The 23,908-nt window shown below is 40.2% G+C and overlaps 1 protein-coding gene and 1 long non-coding RNA gene across 9 annotated transcripts in view; one reads left to right on the top strand and one right to left on the bottom strand.

Moving 5' to 3' along the window:
• The window catches only part of ST18 (ST18 C2H2C-type zinc finger transcription factor), a 187,366-nt gene extending 167,646 nt beyond the window's left edge, over positions 1 to 19,720 (bottom strand). For 3 of the 8 annotated variants that reach the window (XR_013988529.1, XR_013988530.1, XR_013988531.1), the window contains exons 1-2: positions 18,597 to 18,748; positions 18,204 to 18,339 (exon numbers count right to left, since the gene is read on the bottom strand). Coding sequence is in view for 5 of the 8 variants with exons in the window: in XM_081013299.1 (XP_080869425.1) it covers positions 18,204 to 18,339; positions 18,597 to 18,635 (175 nt within the window). In the remaining 3 variants the exon portion in view is untranslated. Of the gene's footprint in view, positions 1 to 18,203; positions 18,340 to 18,596; positions 18,749 to 19,535 lie in introns of those variants that run through there. The other 5 variants (XM_081013297.1, XM_081013296.1, XM_081013299.1 and 2 more) reach the window with 5 other exon arrangements.
• Positions 19,721 to 19,777: 57 nt separating this feature from the next.
• Positions 19,778 to 22,201, top strand: LOC308481383. The gene is made up of 2 exons (XR_013988613.1): positions 19,778 to 19,890; positions 21,822 to 22,201. It is a non-coding gene; the product is annotated as an uncharacterized lncRNA (long non-coding RNA).
• The last annotated feature ends 1,707 nt before the right edge of the window (positions 22,202 to 23,908 follow it).

The following is a 23,908-nucleotide window of genomic DNA, read 5'->3' as shown; positions in this document are numbered from 1 at the left end:
TAGATATAAAAGTTTGCAGCTTATTGTTGTTTAGGTGGTGTTGCATTTCCCTTTGCTATTCTGCACCTGCTTTCTTTACTTTTAAAAAATTGATTTTGCAGAGATGCTTGGGGAATGTGATGTTTGCAAATTTTCTCTCGGACCAATTCTAGAACTTATCTATCCAAAGAGTTTTCCTCTTCTCAGAAAGTTGCAACACAGTTCTTGTAAAAGGATCAAAACATACATTTAAATATGCATTTTGAAAGAAAATATCCATTAAAATATTAAAAGATACATTTAAATATGGAATTTGACAGGATTTTTTAAAAAAATGCAGATTAATGTTGAATCAATGGAATGATTACTATGGAATCAGTGGCAAAGACCTACAGAAATAATGAGGGAAACAAACAGACCCACCCATCTCTATCATTTTCTCACTTAGCATATGGTGAAATCAGATGACTGCAGTATCTCAAAGTACATCTTTACATACATGGTGCTGTATTCAACTAATAATTGTGCAAACAGATGTCAATTGACATCTGCTTGCACAATGGGATTTTGATTTTGCCTCTCTTCCCTACACACTTGTGCCCCTTGCCACAACCCATTCTGCTCTAGAGGATTGAGGGAACCCCCAGAACAGATTTAGGGGATGCACAGGGGCAGAAGAGAGAAAAGAAGGTCCTGCAATGAAGGTGAAAATTTTTATGCCCATGCAACAATATGCTTTGTACTACACTGAATATGACCCTTAGGCCCAGAAGTTTATAAATGGAGTCCAGCTCCTTAAATAAAATCTATCATTTGGATACTTCATTTTATTTTCCTCATGTTTGCTTTTTCTCATATTTGCTCTGGCCATTTATATATTTGAATTATATACTGTGCTTTTATTTCCAGTGCTTGGCTACTGCTACTGTCTCTGTTTCCTAGTTTTCCTATTCTAGCAAAAAGAAAAGAAATGAAGAAGTGCTATCCCATAGTCCAGTGACGAAGCTGAAGGACTGTCACAACACATAGGAAGAAAGCACACATATAACCAAGGAAACAGAAATGTGACTCCTCCCCCTTAACCATCCAGCTAAATAGGGGAAGTGATGGCAAGTCACACCAGTTCAAGGAGACTTTCAGACACATTGACTTTTTTTATACATTGAAGCCAACAAAGATCTTCTATAGAGGAAGAGAAAGTAGCATGTCAAGTATCTGCAGGAGGAAGAGGGGGGAAATGGCCGTTTTATGTAGATGATAAAATAATGTTTCTGCTTTAACCATTCAAATAACTTCCCTTTTTATTATAATAACCATAATTATAATGGCGTTATCATCATTAATAGCTGTATAATAGCTACATAGTTATTAATAATGAAGCACAAAATCAATTTAAATTGTCAGAACTTTTGATGTTATCCTAAAGCTATTAAGACTGCATTCCTCTGCACACCAACTGGGCAGTCTGTCCCTTCTGAGCCTGGGATCTGCTGCCTGGCTTTATTTTTCTCCTACTTTGAGGTGTCTTGAAGAGAAGAGACTGGTAGAGTGTCTTGCTGGCTCAAATGGGAAGGAAAACATTGGGAGGTTGACGGCAGTAACAGCAGTGGCAGAGGTGGATATACTGCTTGTTATGTACCGTCCGAAACAAAAACTTTTATAACCATGTGACCAAAATAATAATGAAGATACTGTTTCCTATAGCCATGCAAAACCATATGCTGATCGTCTTATATAATTGAGAGGCTAAAAGTTAGGGATGCTAACTTAAATAAAATATTGGGGGGAGAGGGTTCAGGTAAGCCCAGCCCCACATAATTGATCACGTGCTGACACACGACAAGGTCTTTTCAGTGGTGGTTCCCTGGTTGCGGAATGGACACTTACCCCTTCCTTTGGGTGGGCAGCTGTTGCAGATCTTCACTCTTAGTCGCCAATTCTGGGCAGCCATGAATGTAAATGGCCAGGCCCTCCCTAATGGGGGGGGGGGGCATTATTATTATCTTCTGGAGGAATTAGAAAACATTCCCATTTACCCAGGCATTTGGTGGCTGAAGAATACTGCTTCTGGCAACCTAACTGCTTTGAGGATATTTAAAAGCCCTTACAATTGAAAACATCTAAAAACAGTAATTGCTTTGTTTTTTTAAGAGTATTTTAACTGTTTCAGAATGATTTTTTCTTTGTTTCTGTTTGCTACCCTGGGATCTTTGGGTGGGGGAGGGGGTGAGTGGGATATAAATTAATTCAATAAATAATAATCAGATATTTGATTGGTAATTATTTGCCTCCTTCTGCAAAGTGTACTTTTAAAAAACCTGAAATATGTTTTAGCTTCAAGCATGTCAACAGTATGAAAGCCTAGCCCAGAATACACACGTTGGAATTATCTTTGAAGGCAGAGCTATCCATGAAGGTTAGAGTATTTCCTAGTCTTACATCTTATAGCAAGGGAGGAAAACTGCTGGCACTTAAAACTGGCAGTGCTGCTATTCTTTTAAAACCCTATATCAGATTACTAATACCATGTGATGTCTTGCATAAAGCTGGATAACATACATATCAGTTTGTATCCAGTACAAAGCTTCTCATAAATAAATAGGGCTAGAGGCATGTTTTGATGGCAGAGGGCAGCATTTTGCTCTCGTCTTATTGAGAGATGGCCCTGGTTTAGTAAAGATATGTTTTGCTGGCAAAAACTCCGCTGTCATCTGGTTAAGTGCTGAGATGTTGAGACATGAAGCTCAAGCAAACATTTCAGCTTAATCTTGAAGGGAATTGATTTACTTTGTAGAATTTCAAGGCTATTTATTTTACAGCACAGCCGCTTGTTTGTCTCTGATCAGTGTGACTTAAATTTTTTTTATAAAAAAAAATCAAAATGGGATGCTGGAAAGGGAGGGGGGAAATAAAAAGGCAATAAAAGAAAACAGAGCCGGGGGGGGGGGGGAACAAGCAATAAAATACGTGAACTCATAGAAGACAAAAGCACAGATTCACACTCCTATGTTGTTAAAAAAACAACTAACTACCATTTCCTTTCCTTAGAAGCAAGCTCTATTGATTTAATTGACACCGTACCTCTAACAAGGTGGGCTTGGGATCATAGCTTGGCACCCCAATGAAAATACATGGGCCAAAATCCAGGAAAATCTTTGGCTTGCACTCAAGAAATTGCAGATATACCCCAAGGTTTTTATTTCCTTTCCTCTTCAGTGATGCACGTGCAAAGGGGACAGCATTCAGCTGTTTAATGAGAGAACTCTTGAACTATAGAACTCCAGTTTATTATAAATATATGAAACTCAAGTTCACTGGAAATACACATAAAAACAAGTTATGAAGAGTTTTGTTTCAGTCACTTAAACAGATTCCATTGGAATCCATTTCAGCACTTATCATTTTAGAATTAGTCAAGCAAAGAGGGAGACATCAATGGCATTTTTGGATTATTGGTTTGGAGTTGGAATATCTATGGTTTGAACAATCTGTATCTTAGAAACAGTGCACCATATCAATGAGCATACAGAAAACAGGAATGGGGAACATTACCTTAACAAACATCTAATGTTACTCTAAAATACTTCAGATTGCCTTTATTTTTGTCCTCAGCTATTACTTTTCTAGAATGCTGCCAACATTGAACCAGAAAACCCAGGACTGATAGCTTTGCAACTAAGGAAGGGTATTTTATTTCTGGCAGACCCATTCATTTGATTTATTTCATTTTTCAAGTGCCATGCTGAGCAAAAGATTCCTATATTGAAGGGGATTGGACTAGATTACCCTCATAGTCCCTTCCAACTCTACAATTCTATGATTCTATGAACATATTATTATTCACACCTTCCTGTAATATATACTTTTTTGTAAACCCTGTTCAGCTGGCTAATCAAATCACAAAATTTGGATAAATGTGAATGTTGAAGGATAGTTGTGTTTCAGTTCTCATATTGTTTCAAAAAGTATGAATTTGACAGATTCAACTTTAAATGTGAACTGAATCAGATTTCTTCCCCATCCCTCACAATAAGGTAAACAATTCAAAGCAGAAGTGGAAGCAGTTCGTGTGCGTGTTTTCTTTCAAAGAGTGAAATAAATAATACATTCTGTTCTTCCACCACATACTTTTTGTTGCTTTGTCTCAAACAAAATACTGAACTGACATTTCATTAAAAAGGATGAGTAATTTATACCAGTCAGTGACATAAAAGATCAACATGTACCCGAATAATGAAAACACACCCAGTAAAATGTGAATCATGCTTGTAAAATGCCCAGGTTCACAATTCTTTTTACACCTACGATCTTGCAATGCATTGATAATAGGCATAGACCTGTAAATTTTGTGTGAACTTTACAATCAGCCAATAAAGTGTTCCAATTGTTTGGTAAGTTTTTCTTCTCAACTACATATTTCATGATATGGGTTGCCACTGCATGAATCCATTATCATTATCATCAACAACAACACTTCCATGGCCAAAATTCTTCTTCCATCCTTCTAAAGTCTTTGTACAATGCAAGAAAGTAGCATGCTTGTTTCACTGCATTTGGGCTGCCATCAGATTCAAACTCCTGTCTGTCATGAATCCTGTAACTTTTGGCTATTTCTATTTGTTGCTGTCTGAAGTGGATAGTATCATGGAGTTATTCAGCCACCACTTTACATTGACTAGTGCCTTTGATGTACATCTAACATATGGGAATCATCAGCAAGTGTGATCATGAAGGTGTGTCATGGCAGTGTTGCCAAGAATGCTGCTTTTATCTCTGTTTGCTTCTTGTTTCTAGAATGGCATAGGGTTGCCCCAGTGTTATGCTCTGCCTTCCTCTCCCACCCTCATTTATTGGGTGTGGCAAGAAAAGATTCCATAACAGATAAGAGAAAAATGAGTTTATACCATTGTACTGTACCCATACATAGCAAACCCCATCAGACTCAAAGGAAACACATAAAGTGGAGAGGAAGACTGCACTAATAAATACACCCATGCACCACATCCAATGTCTATCATGGCACAGATATCTACAGAAGGATTCTGCAATAAATTCTTCTAATATAGTCCAGTCCATCTGTCATAAACATTAGGTCCAAAGGCCACAGGTGCAGATAGAACTACAAAATTATGCCCATACAGTTTAGGAAAAGGGTAAAAAATCAACACAAAAGCATTGATTCCACCCCAACCTCTTTCCCCTGTAATTAAACGTTTATTTGTTCATGATAGCCACGACAGTTTTCTTTTCCTGTTTAAGTAATATAATATATGCTTCATTTCCTCCCACCATACAGAGATGATTTAGTTATTTGAGAGGGGTAGCACACAGCAATTTAACAAAATGAGCAGAGCTTCAATAGGACATCTTGTTTTCATATCTGGAGATGGGATTGACATGACACAACTACAAATATGTATGCACAAATTCTCTTTATGGTACTATTGGAAGGAAGGAACACTGAAATGAGCTGCAGACAAAGGAATGGGAATTTGCGAGTTATAATTTTTTTAAAAAATACATACTTGTACAGGAAGTTCTATAAAAAAAGTGTACACGTTCTTTTGTTGTGTTAACCCCAATTCACGCAGATTACTGAAACTATAACTGTTCATTGTACATTTTCAAGCTTAAGATATACAACACTGGTTTCTGACACTGCAGTCTTACACAGCTAGATCCTATTTCTAGGCAATGATTCAACAAAGTGCATTGCAGTGGCCAAGGCTGCACATTCAGAGTCCAGTAAAAGAAGATATAATTCTGCCAATAAGCTATCTGGCAAAGACCCAGTTGGTTAATTCAGCCTCTTGATCCTCCCCTGAACAGGTGTGCAGCATGACTCTAAGTTTTCTCAGTGGACTATACTTACAAAGCAACAGTGGCTAGACCAGGTTGGGGAATCACAGGCACATGTCAAGATCCTGACTCAAGCAACAGCCAGTGTTCAGAGGTGGAGGAAGATAAGTAGCAACATCTGGGGCTACTACATTGTTGGATGAACAAAACAAGGTACCCAGTTCTGAAATTGAGGCTGATGGCCATGGACCTATGGACTCCAAACCAGGACTCTCACAAACTTCTTCCCTTGAGCCTGGTTCACTTGGGGAGCCAAGTGTTTCCTGCTCTAAAATGCCTGCCCAGTGGTGTAAGGAGCACACTAGATAAGCCACAGGGAAAAGAAGTGCTCCCCTTCAGGCCAGAAGGCTGTCCCTTTAAGAAGTCACACTCCTCAGTGATGTGGCAGGGCAGCTTATGGTAAGTAATCTGGGCATGAGGCTTCAGTTTACCTGCAGCTTTTTCTGAAACCAAGTTGATCACCTGGAACTATATAAGGTCACAAGACCCTGTTGCCTTGCTGTGCGTTCCTGCTGAGGACAGGTCAGACCAGCACAGTGCTTGCATATGTGCCCAAATCTCCATTTTGAAAAGTGTGTGCATATGGTAGCTTGCTTCCAATGCACATGCAGCACCTAACTGGATCGTGCTGGTGATGCTAATTAATTACACCTGGCTTGAGAGCAGTACATGTGAAAAGGATCTAGGAGTCTTGGTTGACCACAAACTTGACATGAGCCAACAGTGTGACGCGGCAGCTAAAAAAGCCAATGCAATTCTGGGCTGCATCAATAGGAGTATAGCATCTAGATCAAGGGAAGTAATAGTGCCACTGTATTCTGCTCTGGTCAGACCTCACCTGGAGTACTGTGTCCAGTTCTGGGCACCACAGTTCAAGAAGGACACTGACAAACTGGAACGTGTCCAGAGGAGGGCAACCAAAATGGTCAAAGGCCTGGAAACGATGCCTTATGAGGAACGGCTAAGGGAGCTGGGCATGTTTAGCCTGGAGAAGAGGAGGTTAAGGGGTGATATGATAGCCATGTTCAAATATATAAAAGGATGTCACATAGAGGAGGGAGAAAGGTTGTTTTCTGCTGCTCCAGAGAAGCGGACACGGAGCAATGGATCCAAACTACAAGAAAGAAGATTCCACCTAAACATTAGGAAGAACTTCCTGACAGTAAGAGCTGTTCGACAGTGGAATTTGCTGCCAAGGAGTGTGGTGGAGTCTCCTTCTTTGGAGGTCTTTAAGCAGAGGCTTGACAACCATATGTCAGGAGTGCTCTGGTGTTTCCTGCTTGGCAGGGGGTTGGACTCGATGGCCCTTGTGGTCTCTTCCAGCTCTATGATTCTATGATTCTATGATTCTAATTCCTCCCTTGAAATAGCAAGAATTTCAGTGACCCCTTACCTAGACATATGAAAATGCTGTAATGACACACACAGGACGTGTCTGCATTTTTCAGAGATCCAGTTTATCAATTCTTATATGCATCTATATAATAATCTTCACTATTTAAACATATGACACAGCTGAATTTGAGTGGGTAGGAGTTCTTCAGCACACTGAAAATTGCCCTTCAGACAATGCCAACTTTGGATGAAAACAACATTTTGGGGGAGCATTGAGGACACCCTCTTCCTGAAAACAGGCAGCTTCCATTAAGCATGTCTCTCAAGATCTGACAGCTTTCCCAACACTGGCCCTACAAAAATGTTCCAGAACTTTTAGGGGAATGCCAAAGAGTGCAGATGTTGTACACAATACAAACACAAACTATTTCTTGTTTTAGTTCCACCCTCTTTTTAAAGAAACGACGCCATTCCTGCTGGCAGAGATGAGTTCCTGGGCCTGGGCATGTTCCAAGAATGCATGGTTAATTCTCTTCTGGAGCTTTATGGGGACCTGAAGCTGAAAGATAGTTTTGGTCAAGCCATTCAGCGAGCTTGGTGATTTGAACTCTGATCCAAATTTAACTATCCACTAGAGCACACTGGATCTTAAGCCTCTTGATCCTATGCTCTCTTCATAAATCCAAGTTAAATCAAGTATCAGAAATAATCCCAGTTTAAATGTTACAAATTTATAAGCCTGACAGCCTGGCAAGTAACCCGCAAGACTCCTGCAATCTAAACCCTTTGGGAATTAATGTTACAGAGAGAGCTCTTGGCCTCTGTTTCAGAAGTACAATTCCGATTTAAGCATACAAATCCACCAGCTCCCATAGCACATATGGTCCTTAGTCCAAAGGCCCATAGGTACTGCTTTGGAAATTAAGCCATTCTGTAGCTCTTGACTTGCAAAGGATCAATTTTGCCTGCCAATATGTAGTGCTCTTCACCACATACTGTGTCTTAGAAAACCTCTCTTGTTGCAATGCAAATGTGAGAGTTGATTTTCCAGGGTAGAGTATGCAGGAGTGAGCCTCATAAATCAGACAGCTGGACCAACTCCTCTAACTGCAGCCTTGACTATCTTATGTACATTACAGTATGATTTTCAAATGGAAAATGAATACCTTTGGGTTGAAGACTTTGGCGCCAAGATTCAGCCTCTGAGTTTTTGAAATGCTTTCAAGCAGGTGCAGATGCCACCTGCTCAAGCATAAATGAGAATAATTCAAATGACTAGTTAGGTTTTTTTTATTAAAAAGTCATATAGGTTTTTGAAGGTAAACCTACTGACTATTAAACTGAAAGACATGTTACTGTAAAGCTGAAGTGAAAAATAGTGGGAAAACATTCACAGGGGACTTCCGGGTTGGCGCCATCGCCGAATGGCGGACTCCCTCCGAGCTCCGGAGGGAGCCTGCTCGGCAGGGGCTGGGTCCTACCGCACCGGCGATGCGGGGACCCTTAAAAACCACGGCCACGAGGGCCGTGGACATGGAGACTCGGCTGGCACCGCTAGCGCCCTCCCGACTCGTGAAGGAGCCTTTTTAAAGGCTACGGATCGGGTGCCGGGGAGAAGCGTGGTGCTTTGAGTCCTCTGCTATCCCTGCCGAGCGCAGCCGCATGCCATCCGGCGGAGAGCGCTGACTTCTTCCATTGAAAATTCGAACTTTTTAACAACAACCCGTGAGTAATCTGGAAACTGGGTTTAAAAGGAGGAAAAAAAAAAGAATTTCTTTTCGAATTGGACACGAGCGGGGGGGGATCCAAAAAGGAAGTCAGTCCCCCCCCCTATTGTAAACCTTTCAAGACAAGGACGGGGAAACCAAGGTCCAAAAAGATTTGTACTGCTGATAAGAACTAAGAATTCCACGATGGGGAATTATAAGAACTGTGCTGGAGGACGAAATGAGGGAGAAGAAACGTAACCCCCCCCCTGGGAACCGGGGTGATTGAAGAGAGAGCCTGGTGAAAAGAGTCGGAGATTTTGACAGCTGTCAAAGTAGCTGTCAAAGTCGGAAAGCAGAGAGGATTTTATTATGAGAACTTTGCTGGCTAAATTTGTTACAATTTGCTACAACTTGTTAAAACTCGGATACAAAATGGCGAAAACATGGATAACAATCGGACTTTTGGACTAGAGAAAACAAAGTTACAACAATCCCCCTAGAGGAATTTCGGGACATTACAAAGATGGTCGTAAGTGGAAAAATACCTTTGGAATTCTACAGGACTGGTTATCTTCTGGGAAAGCTGCAAAACGGAAATAATATTTTGTCTACAGGGTGTTCAGCTAGAGGAGACAATAGAAAGAAAGGGACTGAACGCAAGTTTTTGTTCCTGACTAACAATAATCCCTGCAGACTTATTAAGCTTCTGAATTAGAACGTTTTAGCAGCGGAACAAGAGGAAACTGGACTACAATTTGGAAAGAACAATGGGGGGAGCTTTATTAAAGATTTGAAGTTAAGTGTTTTAAAATAATTGTGAAGGGAAAAAAAGAAAAAAGAAAAAAAAAGTCAGCAAGGAATTGGGGGAAATAGGTGAATTTTGGATTGTAAGAATTCCAGGCGGATAACATGGTTTGGTGGCCAGGGGGAAATTAAACCGGGGACAGGGGGGGAGAACTAAAATCCAAAGGCTTGTCAACTTCTTTTTTTTTGAACTGGCTTTGTTTCATCTATTATATCTTTCATCTTTTATTTCTGATATTTCTATTATGTGGGGTGTCTTTATTATTAATAAAAAAAGGGAAATTGTGGAATAAAAATGGGGTGGGCCCTGGGAAAGAAATTTTTTGTTTTTTATTAAGGGTATGGATGAGGAATGTAGAAATTTTAAATTCGAATAATGGTTTAAACAAATTAAGTTTTTAATTAGAACCGAGAGCTTGTGGAGCCAACAACATGAAAAAGGAATATGGTAGGGGTGGGGGAAGGGGGAAGTCCCAGAAAGTGGATATATGAAAATAAGGTTCTGAAATGTATTTTAACTCTTACTTTCTGTATTTTTGAAAATTTTAATAAATATTATTTAAAAAAATAATAAAAAAAAAGGAAAACATTCACAGGGTAATGAGCATGATTTTCAGCTCCATGTTATACAGTATTAACTCCATAGACAATAGCATCTGCAGAGTCTCCCAAAATAAGGAATTCATTTAATTTTTATGTGTAGTCCAATGGTTCAATACAAGATGGTGGAGGACCATGCGCTATTGGTTCCCTGCTGATACAGCACAGTATATAGCATTGGACAAGTGTGATGAGCAAACAGGCTAAGCAACTGTTTTGTACAATTTTTAAGTGCTGCTTTGTGGGTAGGACTCTTGAACCTCAATACATCAAAGCGTTCCCAGCTGAGAACCAGAGATAACTTGATTCTCCTTGACTTTATTAATACTTTTAGAAGTTTTCTCAGTGTGCACTCATTAATGCGGGATTATCTAATTGATTTTTGATTTTTATTGTTATTCATGTTTTTATACTGTATTTTATGCTGCTTTTATAATTAAGTATTTTAAAGTGTTTTAAATTTGTTGTTAGCTGCCCTGAGCCCGGTTTTTGAACTGGGAAGGGCGGGGTATAAATAAAATATTATTATTATTATTAAAGAAAAGCTCATCAGTTTCAGAGAGCTGTCTCCCAGTTCAAAATACTGATACACACATGGACCTTATTGTATTGCCCACCCCACCACTTGCCACAGGAATTGTTATTCCTAGGACCAGCCTTACCTGAGAACTGCTTGAAAACACACATGGGAACAAGAGTGAGTTTTAAGTCTGAAACAGGACAACAAATGCATAAAACATTTTCAGCAAACTGTGGAATAACTGATTGGAATAGAGGGAAAATACCCTTGAAGACAACTTGCTCAGGTCTTAGAGTTCATAGCAATCAATCAGAACTTCATTGAGTGTAAGGCTATAAAATGAAAGGATTTTGTGTAGAGGTTTTACAAAGGAGCATGGTCAACCTGAACATTGGCCACATACCTGCAGAACCTCACTTCCCACTGTAAGGTGGAGAATAACTTCTTGGCGAAATGGCACTCAAGTCATAATCAGGGCTGGCTCAGTCATTAGACAGAGTGAGTACTGCAAACAAGTGTTGGAGAACAGATCTCTGTATGTCATTCACCTTCTCTACATCTCCTAAACTAGCCTTCAGGTGGATGATGTTCTGTTGCTCATGTTGAAGAGTCAGCTGCCAGTTTAAGCAGCTTTTGTACATGGAATGGTGGTGGGGTGGAGGATGTGTTGACTTGTCCTTCAGTTCAGTCAAAAGAAGAAGAAAGCCTTCAGTCATCAGCCCTGCATTGTGGGTGAGACAAGTTCATAGGACAATGAACTTCAACCAAGTTCAACCAGGACAATGGCAGCATCTCCACTTATGACATTTCTGGGCCTGGAAATGGGTGTAAATGGTGACAGGTATTTGAAATTGTATCTTATAGGCCTATTCATAGTGGAATATCTGTCAAAAAAGTGGCTGTTCCCCTCCTCACTTTTAAGGGGCACCAAAAGCCTAGGGAATGTGGATACAATCACTGGACTCCAACTTCAGAATAAAGTCTAGGCTGACTGCGTCCCAGGCCCTCAACCTTCTGGTGTTGTGCCAACAGAACAGTGAGAATGACGGGTCTCTAAAATATAGTATTTGGCTGAAGTCTGCCTATTATTTTTATCTGCAAATGTTAAGGCTTTTGATGCTCCATATGTTATAGAAGAGACCAGATGTTTATGTAATTTGGCTTGTAAACAAAATTCATTGAAGCAACACAAATAGTTGGCCTATTGCATTCTAGGGCAAGAGCAAAAGGCAGAAATGTAAAGAGGGAAGCCACTTGCTCCCAGTTTTTTCTACTTCAGGATCTGTGAATCATTAATCAAGAGGCAAACCTATGACAGGTGAAGAGAGACAACAGCTCAGGGTGGGCGATTGCCCATCCTACAATAGGAAACAAATGTTCAATATTCTTCTACCCAAATGCACTGGAACAATGTGCCATAGATAATCTCAGAAACAACCCAGACATTATAATTAAAGAAGCAGACAAAGGTGGAGCTGTCGTCATCATGAACAAAACTGACTACATTCAGGAGGCTCAAAGACAACTTTCCAATACCGCCTTTTACACAAAATTGGACTCAGACCCCACACAAGAATACAAGAAAGAACTGAACACCATTTCAGATAAAACCACAGCGGACCTTGCCACCAAACTCTGCCAATTTGTCCTTACCCACAACAACTTCACATTCGGGGATGACCTGTTCCTTCAGATCAGCGGCACAGCAATGGGCACCCGCATGGCCCCACAGTATGCCAACATCTTCATGGCAGATTTAGAACAACGTTTCCTAAACTCCTACCCACTCAAACCTCTCTTGTACCTACGATACATTGACGATATTTTTATCATCTGGACACATGGTCAACAGACCCTGGACACCTTTCACCAGAAATTTAATGATTTTCACCCCACAATCAACCTTACAATGAATCAATCTATGCAAGAAATACATTTTTTGGACACTACTATAAAAATACAGGATGGGCGCATAGACACCACCTTATACCGTAAACCAACTGACCGACAAACATATCTACATGCCTCTAGCTACCATCCCAAACATACCAAACAGTCCATTGTATATAGCCAGGCACTACGTTACAGCCGCATCTGTTCCAATTCTACAGACAGAGACTCTCACCTAAGAGATCTACAGCAAACCTTTTCAGAACTAAAATACCCAGCAGATGAAGTTAGACAACAGATCAACAGAGCCAGACTTATACCCAGAGAGAACTTGCTGCAAGACAGACCCAAAAAAGAAAATAACAGAACACCTCTAGTCATCACATACAGCTCCCAAGTTAAAACAGTACAACGCATCATCAGAGATCTACAACCTCTCCTGGACAATGACAGTTCTCTTTCTCAAGCTCTGGGAGGAAGACCTTTCATTGCCTACAGACAGCCACCCAATCTTAAACAACTCCTAACCCACAATAATACTACAACCAGACTTAACACGGACACTGGCACCAGAGCCTGCAATAAACCCAGATGCCAACTTTGCTGCCACATACACCCGGACAACACCATTACTGGCCCCAACAACATCACACATACCATCTCGGGACTATTCAATTGCTCATCATCTAACATTGTGTATGGCATCAAATGCCAACAGTGTCCTTCAGCTCTCTATATTGGACAAACAGGCCAAACCTTACGCCAAAGAATAAATGGACATAAATCTGACATCAAGAATCACAAAACAGAGAAACCAGTAGGAGAACACTTCAATCTCCCAGGACATTCTATACAAGATCTCAAAGTAACTGTTTTACTACAAAGGAATTTCAGAAATAGACTGGAAAGAGAGGCTGCTGAATTGCAACTCATTACCAAACTTAAAACCATAGAGAGACCTGGTTTGAACAAAGACATTGGATTCTTATCCCATTATACATGACTAAGCCATTTCTCACCTTCTCACCCCTTGCCTTTTCCTGTAAGACCTATTACAGTCGTTAAGAGTCGTCAGCTGGCTCATCTCAGCTATCTGCCAATCTCCAATTCCCACCACCCTTCTGAGTAATACCCCTCCCCACCTTCTCACTATATAGAAGGATCTGGCAACTTCTGTTTCAGTGTATCTGAAGAAGTGTGCTTGCACACGAAAGCTCATAGCAAGAACTAACTTAGTTGGTCTTAAAGGTGCTACTGGAAGGATTTTTTTATTTTGACAATGTGCAACATGTTAGAGTAATCTGATAATCTTCAGCAGGTAATAGTCAAAATACATGCTGCCCTCAAAGACAGTTGCCCCAGATACCATTTTTCAGAAGCTATTGACCAGTGAAATGTAGCCGCAAATCCATAGCTTGCACCTTACATTATCTAAGCTCTTGCAGATTCTTGGACCTAACCTCCTCAGCTACACAGCTGCAAATAAAATGTTTTAGGTGTGTTTTAAGTGCAATATACAATGTGACACTAGATGGCGATGGTGAGCCTTGTGGAAAATTCAATGTATTTTTTAAAAAGCTTTTTTAAAAAGCATTTTCAGAACATTTTTTATATGTGTGTAGATTCCACCCTACAGTCAGTCCCTACTGAGTGATGACACAAGGGAAGGGACTACAGCTCAGTGGTAAGAACACAAGTTTTGCATGCAGATGGCCTCAGGCATCTCTGGGTAAGGCTGGAAGAGATTCCTGCCTGAAACCCTGAAGAATTGTTTCCAGTCACTATAAATAATTACTAAACCAGGAAGCCCAGATAGCTTTATACAGTTACATTTACCATTTTTCCACAACGAGGTACCTTCCAAATGTTTTGCATGCCTGTTTCCTTCAGCTCTAACCAAAGTCTCCAATGGTCAGGCATGATGGAAGTTGTAGTCCAAAACAGCAGGTTGGGGGAAAGCTGATTTAAAAACTATAGCTCCATGTCAGGATGATTGCAGCACTAGTCTCATGAATTATGTGACTTTCATATCTTTTTAAAACTTTTTAACAGACAGCATCTCTTGAGGACACCTTTCATGTTCCACAGGAGGCTGTTTGATATCCTGCTTCTACCTTTGACTTACGATAATGGACAGGAAAAATCAGAAGTGTCCACGACAAATTATGGAATCACATATAATTAATGTTCAAAATTGTTTATGACTCTCTGAAAGGGACTGGTCAGCCCAAGTATCACAGGCCAAGACTGGTGTGTAGTGGGAAGAAATGGGAACCTGCATATATTAGGGAAAGATTGGTTCAGGCTTGCCACTAGTACATAGCATCAGGATCTGAATTCAGTTTTTTTTACAATGAAAAATGGGTAATATGAGATCAGAACCTCGAATTATAACTTGCAACCAAGAACAGAACTAAGGTTGAATCATAAGATGTTAAGAACAAAGTTTAAGTGTTATACCTGGTTGAGGGTTTTGGGTTAAGGGGATAAGGTGTGGTGGAAGAGCTGTAGTAAGTTACCCTGATATATATCCATGAAGCCATATAAAACTATTGATTCAAGCAGCAGATTCCAAAATCAGACTATTCTGTTGCTTCCAGCCTCCATCTCACTGGAGGGAAGCCATTTTGGTATTACTAATCTAAACATATTTAAGACCAGCATTGAGTCTAGGTCACAACACGTATTTCAAGGAGGAATTAAACATATTTAACTCTGCCAGGCAAGGCATATTTAATTACTCATTAAATTGTTTTTATATATTTTACAACTCCTTTTATACCGCCATGTGAGGACACTTGTCCTGAAAGGCAGGATATAAATCTATTAATAAAACTCATACGCCATTATAATGCCCTGCTCCTTTCCCTCTCCTCCCACCCCATAAATCAGTGCACGCACACACAACCCTCCTCTCTGCGTGATCCAGCTCCTTCCACTCTACCAGCATATTAGACCATTCTCCCTCTCCACCAACATGTCCTTGGCTTTGCTACTCACCTTCTGAGGTGCTTCTCTAGGCCAATATGGGAAGCAATGGAAGCTGTGCCCTGCCAGGCCACCACATAGTGATATGACCTAGCACAGTTTTCAGTCCACACACACACATTCAGAACTGATGGATGGGTAGAGAGGGAGACCTTGCCCAGCAGATCATTGTTCAGATACCCATCTCACCTCTGCCTTCTGCCCAAACAGCCCCAATGGTCACCAGCCACTACTGTAGATGCCACAGGGCAGTCTAGGAAATAGTCGGGGCTGGGAAACTTTGATGTACTGGACCACACAACCTAGTGGAGCACGGCCTCCCCACCTCCCTTCCATTCCCAAGTCATGATGGACATTCATTGTGAGAAAGTTTCTTTAAAAATGCTACCAAATGGATACGAAGAACAATTTAATAAAATGGTAAAATGATACCTTATGCTTTGAAAGATATTTCCTTTAAGAAGCAATAAACTGAATTTCTGTGCATCTGAGGAAGGGTTCCACAAAAACATTTTGTGTATTTTGCTTTACATAGTACAAGTTTGACACGCGCGCACACAAACACACTCACTCACTCACATACGCTTTCTTTTGTTTGGCGCTGCCCCTTTTGAAACATACAATATAGTTGTTATTGGAATTTTAATTCCAAGTCTGTCCTACAAAGCATGCATTGCTTTATTCATACTAATCTGTTCTAACATGAATATGGTATTCTAAGGTTTTACCATTAATACTGGCATAAAGAAACATTCAGTTTTAGTAAGGCTGGTTAAAGTATTCAGCGTAGGTAGAAGCTCAGTTCCAGCACTCTGCACTGACCTCTAGTGGATTATTTGTTGTAAGTGACTGAATGCAAACTATTAACTTTACTGTCTTAACATATAGTAGAGTTATTCCCTCGTTGCATAATATCAATAAACTCCAACAAATTAATGCAACTTTTAATTAATGGGAAAACTCTAAGACAGAAAAAATACTTGCATGTGTTTGAAATACAAGTCCCCACAGAGGAGTTTCATATACAGTGGTGCCTTGCAAGACGAAATTAATTCGTTCCGCGAGTTTTTTCGTCTTGCGGTTTTTTTCGTCTTGCGAAGCACGGTGTCGGAAAAGTTTTGGAAAAGCTTCAAAAATCACCAAAGTCTTCAAAAACCTCAAAAAAGGCTACCACACCGCGTGCTGAGTTGCTCCTCGAAGTCAAGTCGCAACTGTATTAACGGTTTTAAGAAAAAGGAAACAAACTTGCAAGACGTTTCCGCCTTGCGAAGCAAGCCCATAGGGAAAATCGTCTTGCGAAGCAACTCAAAAAACCAAAAACCCTTTCGTTTTGCGAGTTTTCCGTCTTGCGAGGCATTCGTCTTGCGAGGTACCACTGTATATATATAATTATTTATCACAATATGGCACTAGACCTACAGTTACTGTATAATATATAGCCTACTATTTTTCATTGCTAAGTATCCACTTAATGTAACAACAATAATAAACACATTTTCTAGCAGAAAGCAAACATAATGGATTGGATCCAGAATTTGCTACCAGTTCCACTTGGGACATTCTCACCAATAAAAAGTCATTTTCACTAGTGGGCAAATGCCCATGCCTGATACCACATTGTTGCAGGGGGTTCCCAATCCCCAGATCAGACATTGAAGGACATAGGGTGCTGTAGGGAGATGGAAAGAAATTGATGCAAGTTATCTTGCACCTCCCTATTCTAAGAGTTCGGAAAGTTATGTCTTCCCCATTTTTCTACTGAGTCAGAAGCCTTCCACAGACAGAAGGAGCTTTTCTATTCTCAGGAGGCAAAGTCAGGATCCAATATTAATCAGTACTGGTTTTGCAACAACAAATGCGGTTCTATTGCTTATCGTAAGAAGCACGTCTCCTGAGTAAAAACCAGCAAAACTATTTCTATATTTTCTCCTGAATGGAACATAGTAAATAGCCATAATCAATCACATGATTTCTGGAGCAATTACACTGTATACAACAAGTCTCCTCCTGAGAAGTATTGTGGCTTAGCAATTTTTATGAGCTAAAGTAGTTGTGTGTTGTTTTTTAAAAAAACTTTCCTGAATTCATTTCTGTTCCATGATGCATTTCCTCCTATCTTCCTAAAGAGCCACATCACTGATTGCCATGGGGGTTGGGTAGTTTTAGAAGTATCTGCTTTACATAACACAAACAATGCAACTAAGCATGATTCTAAGCTCTATAGGTTGCAATTCTATAAACACTTACCTAGGAGTAAGTCCCACAGAACTTAGTGGGGCTTACTTCTGCATAGACATGGATAGGAGTGCAATATGAATGACCAGTTTCCTTTTTAAGTCAAATTAGTGTTTCTGGAAATGTGAGCAGAATTATGGGAACCTGTGGATAGATCACCTGGAGTCTGACCATGGTTTATGGGTAAAAACAAAGGGAGAATAAGGAGTGATAAGCTCATGATAAGAAAGAATGACAGAGATCTTCCACATAATTCAGGGATATATGATTTTATACCAGCTTACCTTTACCTGGCGATTCGGTACAGTTGCCCAAAAGGTCCCCGGCTCTGTCATTTACTAATTTGCGCACAGTTTTGCCTTCCGTTCCAGGGATTTTGAGATTGACGCAGGCAGATGGATCCCATTTCCTTACTATTTTCTAAATTAAAGACATAAGTATTTTCACTTTAGCCCTCATGTTTTGCACTGACAAAATAAAATTAAATCCAAAGCAGGCCCCTACTGGCACATTAGAGGTTTTCACACCAGATGCTGAGCAAACACATCAGAAGACACTGTAATGTACAGTAGAGTGGCTACATGAAGAGTCAAGTCACTCAGATCTTCTCACAAGATCTTCCGTCAGCAGTATGACAAAGTATTCCCTAGCTTACTACTCCAACATTTTCTCCTTACCTCCGGTTTTGCAGCAAGGTCACATTCCATGAAAAACATCCTGCCCAGCTTGGTACAAAAGGGCCCCAAAGAATCAGAATGCAGAAGGCTCTGTAACTTGCTGACTAACTTTGCCCTGTGTTATTTACTAACTACACAAAGAAAATGCTGTCTATTCAAAACACATTTCAGAACTCTTTTCACAGAAAGTGAGTGAACAAACGGTCCCATGTCCCAAGCTGTGGTCACATCTCCCATGAGGCCGGCTGATTGTTGCAGAGCATGGAACCGAGTGATACCAATGCCAGTCACCACAAGGCACTTCTGTAAACAACTTTGTGTGAGTGTGTGTGTTTGTCCTCTTGTGAAGAAAGTAATAGTATGATTCCTTTGCATTATTATATGACAGAATAAAGTTACAAACATGTTTTGTGCACGTGGCCATTACATCTCGCTTCTCTTTAAGAAAGAAAACAAGCGCACACACAAACTTCAATCTTTAAACAGAAGGCCCAGTGGGTCAAAGTTAGCGGGACATGAAATTATCAGAATACAGTGGTACCTCGGTTTTCGAATGTCTCAGAAGTCGAACATTTCGGCTTTTGAACACCGAAAACCCAGAAGTAACTGCTTCGGTTTTCAAATACTTTTCGGAAGCCGAACATGCCACGCGGCTTCTGTATTGAGTTTTCCAGACGTAAATGCTTCTGGAAATGCGTGCTTCGGTTTTCAAATGTTTCGGAAATTGAATGGTCTTCTGAAATGAATTACGTTCGAGGTACCACTTTACTGTATAAAGTTAGGGATATCCGAGTAAGATTGACCTACGTAACTCTATTGAGGAAATAGATTTCAGCTGTGCTATTTTTCTAGAAAAAAGATGATGGAACTGTTGTGGGGGGGGGGGAGCGATTAAAAAAATCAATCCTCCTGTCAGACTGGGAATATCCCCTCACTCACACAGTTTAGGATATTCTACCATTCTTCTGCAGAAGTTTTTTTTTTCTTTCAGCACACATATATGTCTTTCTTTCGACTCACATATATGTCAAACACAATAACATACTGTCTGAGAGAAACTAAAACAACATCCTGAGGCAAAAATGGCAGTTGGTCTCTCTAACTGAACTTAACTGAACACCCGAAGGGAAGGGCCAATTCCAGAACACAACACTTAAGCTCCGCCCAGCAGATGACATTCTACTAATCAAATTAGACCCCAGTGCCTTTCTTACAGGAACTCACCCTGAATGCCTCTCATGTTGTCTTATAATGGAAATGACGCCCACCTGAGAGGTGCTGGAACTGAGTTCCTGTGAGTTCCAACTGAAAAAAGCCCTGTATTTCAGCAAAGCAATTACTGCTGTATTTAGAATATCCATTTTTCAAAGTTTTATTATTATCAGTCAAATCTATATTTCTGCTTTCGTCTTCGCTTTCCTTGAAGGGTATTTTTGAGTTTCAATATAACAGAAAAACAAGAGCAACGATGAGGCACCCACTTCAGCATTATGCCGTAATTGTACATGTGTACATGGTGCTTTCTTTGAAATTAAAGGATCTGCTTTCTTAATTAGATGTACAGGAAATACATGAAGACTAGAATACTCACCCGCTCTCTGGATTGGGACAGCTATGTATATTGGGTGGGGTGTGTGCATGATTATTTCTCAAGTGGTGCTATATTTGCATAAAGGTTTTTCCCTATGGCATTTAAAATTACTATCTCACAATTTACCTTTCCACACATAGTACGTATAGGCTGGATATGCTGAAACATGGGGGGGGGGGGGGTGTTTCGTTTAAATATTCTCACAGGGAATAATTTTTCAAGCTGTAAGAGAATGTTTTGTCATTATTACATTTAATTTTAATTTTTACTTAAGGAATAGTATTTTGTAGTAATATCTTCTCACCCCACCTCCTATTACCACTATTCTACTTTTCTGAGAAGAAAGGTGGGACATAAACATGAATTTTAAAAATGTGAATAATGCAACATATAGTAACATCAAAATTCATAAAGACATGCTTAATACATAGTAAAGAAGCCACATGATTTGGACAGTATCTAAAATTTCAATACTGTATAACCAGACTTGAACAGAGAAGTTCCTGTTCTAAAAAACAACCTATTGATCCTAGACAAGTCTCAGTCACACTGCTACCGAAAGTGGCCACACTTTTTCCTTTCCAGAACTTAGTTATTCCAAAACTCACAGCTACATTCCCCTTCTATAATTACAAGGAGGGAAAGAATAAACCAATTATAAATCCCCAGAAACTATTTGGGGTGGGGCTTTTTAAATACATAATTTCCAATTAAAGTCTGTATCAATTCTGAATTTGTTAATATCTTCCCTCCCTGGCATAATGTGTCTTCAAAACAACAGCAACCCAGCAACAACATTGTAACATTTTTACCTTTTGGGGGGTTACTTTGACACTTGCTGCCTTCTGCAGCTACTTTTCCAAGATAAGCTAAAAGCACAGGACACAATATAGCAGCATATTACCTTCTAGCAATCCTCCCCAATGGTCAAAATCTTTCTCTAATGTTTATTCAGAAGTCACCAAAGGTTCCCTGCAACTTCTAATTCTATGCCATCTTCTCCTATTGCTTCCTATTCCGCAGTATTACCAATAGATAGCTTCTTAGTTGCTCGTTAATTAGCCACTTGCCATTTCCCATGGAGGTGCTTTAATTACTGGTTTCCTCTCATTATTTGAAATCCCCAAACGTAGAAAAGCTGTTCTGTCTAGTTCACATTTGACTAGGTCTCCATCGCCTAATGGCCAAGACCAATGGCATCCAAAAGAGACTGAATAGGAATAGGCAAATCTGTCCATTTTTGTTTCTCTCGGTTTCTCATTTTTCCATTCTTAAAATCCATTCTTAACCTTACTGCAGCAGCTTGTGGGTTTTTGTTTTTTTTAAAGTCCTCGTGAAAATTTAAGTACATGTTTGTGCAGATTTCTCCTAATACACACATTTTTTGCCTAATATGAACATTTTTGCAATAAAATCCCCATATAATGCATTTTTGTATGCTGTCTTGACTAATATATACATTGTAATGCACACTTTACCTTAGGATATGCATTGTTGTACACATTACTTGGCGGGAGAGCTACATTGCATAATTCGTAGAAGTGTGAATTTTCAGTTTGTGTGTTGCTTTGGAAACTGACTTTAAATGTGAATTGAATTTCTCCCCCATCCCTCCTTTTCCCCATTGGTGAAAGAAAATCCCCGAGAAGCAAGAAGGCTGTCCATTCACCCACGAGGCACTTGCTTTCTGAGCAGCAGAGAAGGAGATGATGGCAACTGTAGCAAGGAGACAAGTGGGCACATTTCCTGCAAGCAAGTGATGAGGCAAGGGGGAATGACTGAGATGGAGATTGACTGAGATGAAGAACCCATAGTTCTCCAGTTCACATCATTCCTAATGTAAATGCTCCCAAGCATCTGATGGCAGCTGATCCCAGTTTAGAATGCCCATCCCAGTTTACAAGCAGTTTACAGCTGCTGCCATGGGTGGATCTAGATACAGGAAAAGAAACACTAGAAATAAGTCAGAAATTAGATCATTATAACAAAGGAAATAAATCCTTATGGAAAACCACATTTTAAATTTTCCTGCTCTCTGGCGCCATCTGGTGTTGCATGTTTATAGTGCATTCAAATTGCTGTTTCTTTACTAATGTAGCTGAGTGATGTCTTCCCTAACAACAGCTAATAATGGAGTGGAGTAAAGCCAAGGAATGCACAAAGGTCTTGCTTTTTTCATACAGAGAAAAAGAGAGTCACACGAGAAGGTACAAAATAGGAGGACCCATTGGGTTTGGCAGGTGGTAAGTAGCCTCAAGAGAGAAGAGCCCCACTTCTCCTGTGGGTAATTTATTTTCTCCGAATGCTAAACCATGTGAGTGGCTTTCATGCTGGTAGAAAACATCACCACCACCAGTTCAGCCAGGACTTGGAACTGGAGTCTGATTCTCCTTAAGGTCAGATATATCTCATCCCTACTTCCCTGTAGACAGCTGCAGCAGGGTTTTCTTTTCTTTTCATTGTAGTGACTGTGGTCTAAACCACTGAGCCTTTTGGGCATGCCGATCGGAAGGTCGGCAGTTTGAATCCTTGCAATGGAGTGAGCTCCCATTGCTCTGTCTCAGCTCCTGCCAACCTAGCACTTTGAAAGCACACCAGTGCAATTAGACAAATAGGTACTGCTGTGGTGGGAAGGTAAACAGTGTTTCTGCATGCTCTGGTTTCCATCACGATGTTCCATTGTGCCAGAAGCAGTTTAGTCATGCTGGCCACATGACCTGGAAAGCTGTCTGTAAACAAACGCCAGCTCTCTCAGCCTGAAAGTGAGATGAGCACTGCAACCCCACAGCAGTCTTTGACTGGATTTAACCGCCCAGTGGTCCTTTACCTTTTTACCTTTATTCTATCCTTGTTTGCGCTGCTCATATGAAACCTCGAGTTCCTTGTTACTTTCTATCACATTAATGACAAGGTTGCCCAATCTCTCCATTGCTTTTTATATCGGTCCTGGAAGTTCTTTTAAATATGATTAGGAGGGACCAAACAGTTAAAGGTATACAAGTGGGAGCAAAACAGTACAAATTGAAAGCATTTGCTGATGATCTGGTATTGACATTACAGGAGCCAGAATCTAGTACCAAAAGAGTACTGGAACTGATCCAAGAATTTGGACAAGTAGCGGGATTTAAGTTGAATAAGATGAAAACTAAAGTTTTAGAGAAAAATTTAAAGTGACAGAGAGAGAAAGGTTTCAGAAGGAGACAGGATTAACATTGGTTAAGAAAGTGAAATACCTAGGGGTTAACATGACTGCTAAAAATGTGAATCTGTTTAAGGATAACTATGAAAAATGTTGGACGGAAGTGAAAAAGGATCTAGAAATATGGTCAAATTTGAAGTTATCATTGCTAGGCCGAATTGCTGTGATAAAGATGAATGTATTGCCAAGGATGTTGTTTTTGTTTCAAACATGGCAAATACTAGACAAAATGGAGTGTTTCAAGAAGTGGCAGAGAGATATCTCTAGATTTGTCTGGAGGGGGCGCCTTGGAAGATGGCGGATATTAACATCTATCCAGCTCGCACGAGGTAATTAGAGGCTGATTATGGGGAGTATATCAGTCTCCCTTCATCTCTCCAGGGGGGAGAGATGCCGTTTTCACCCGCTGTTGCCATAAATCACCCCCGAGTTCGGAAGAAGGAGGGGGTGAGGCACTGGGTGCACAACCCTCGGCAGGCCTCGGAACTCCTCCGAAGCTGCTTCCAGGAGCGAAACTAGTTG

Source organism: Podarcis pityusensis, assembly GCF_964106645.2.
Source record: "Podarcis pityusensis genome assembly, chromosome: 7".
Classification (NCBI taxonomy): Eukaryota; Metazoa; Chordata; class Lepidosauria; order Squamata; family Lacertidae; genus Podarcis; species Podarcis pityusensis.
The sequence above is the reverse complement of the archived record's forward strand: the minus strand, read 5'-3'. Positions and strand labels throughout refer to the sequence as shown.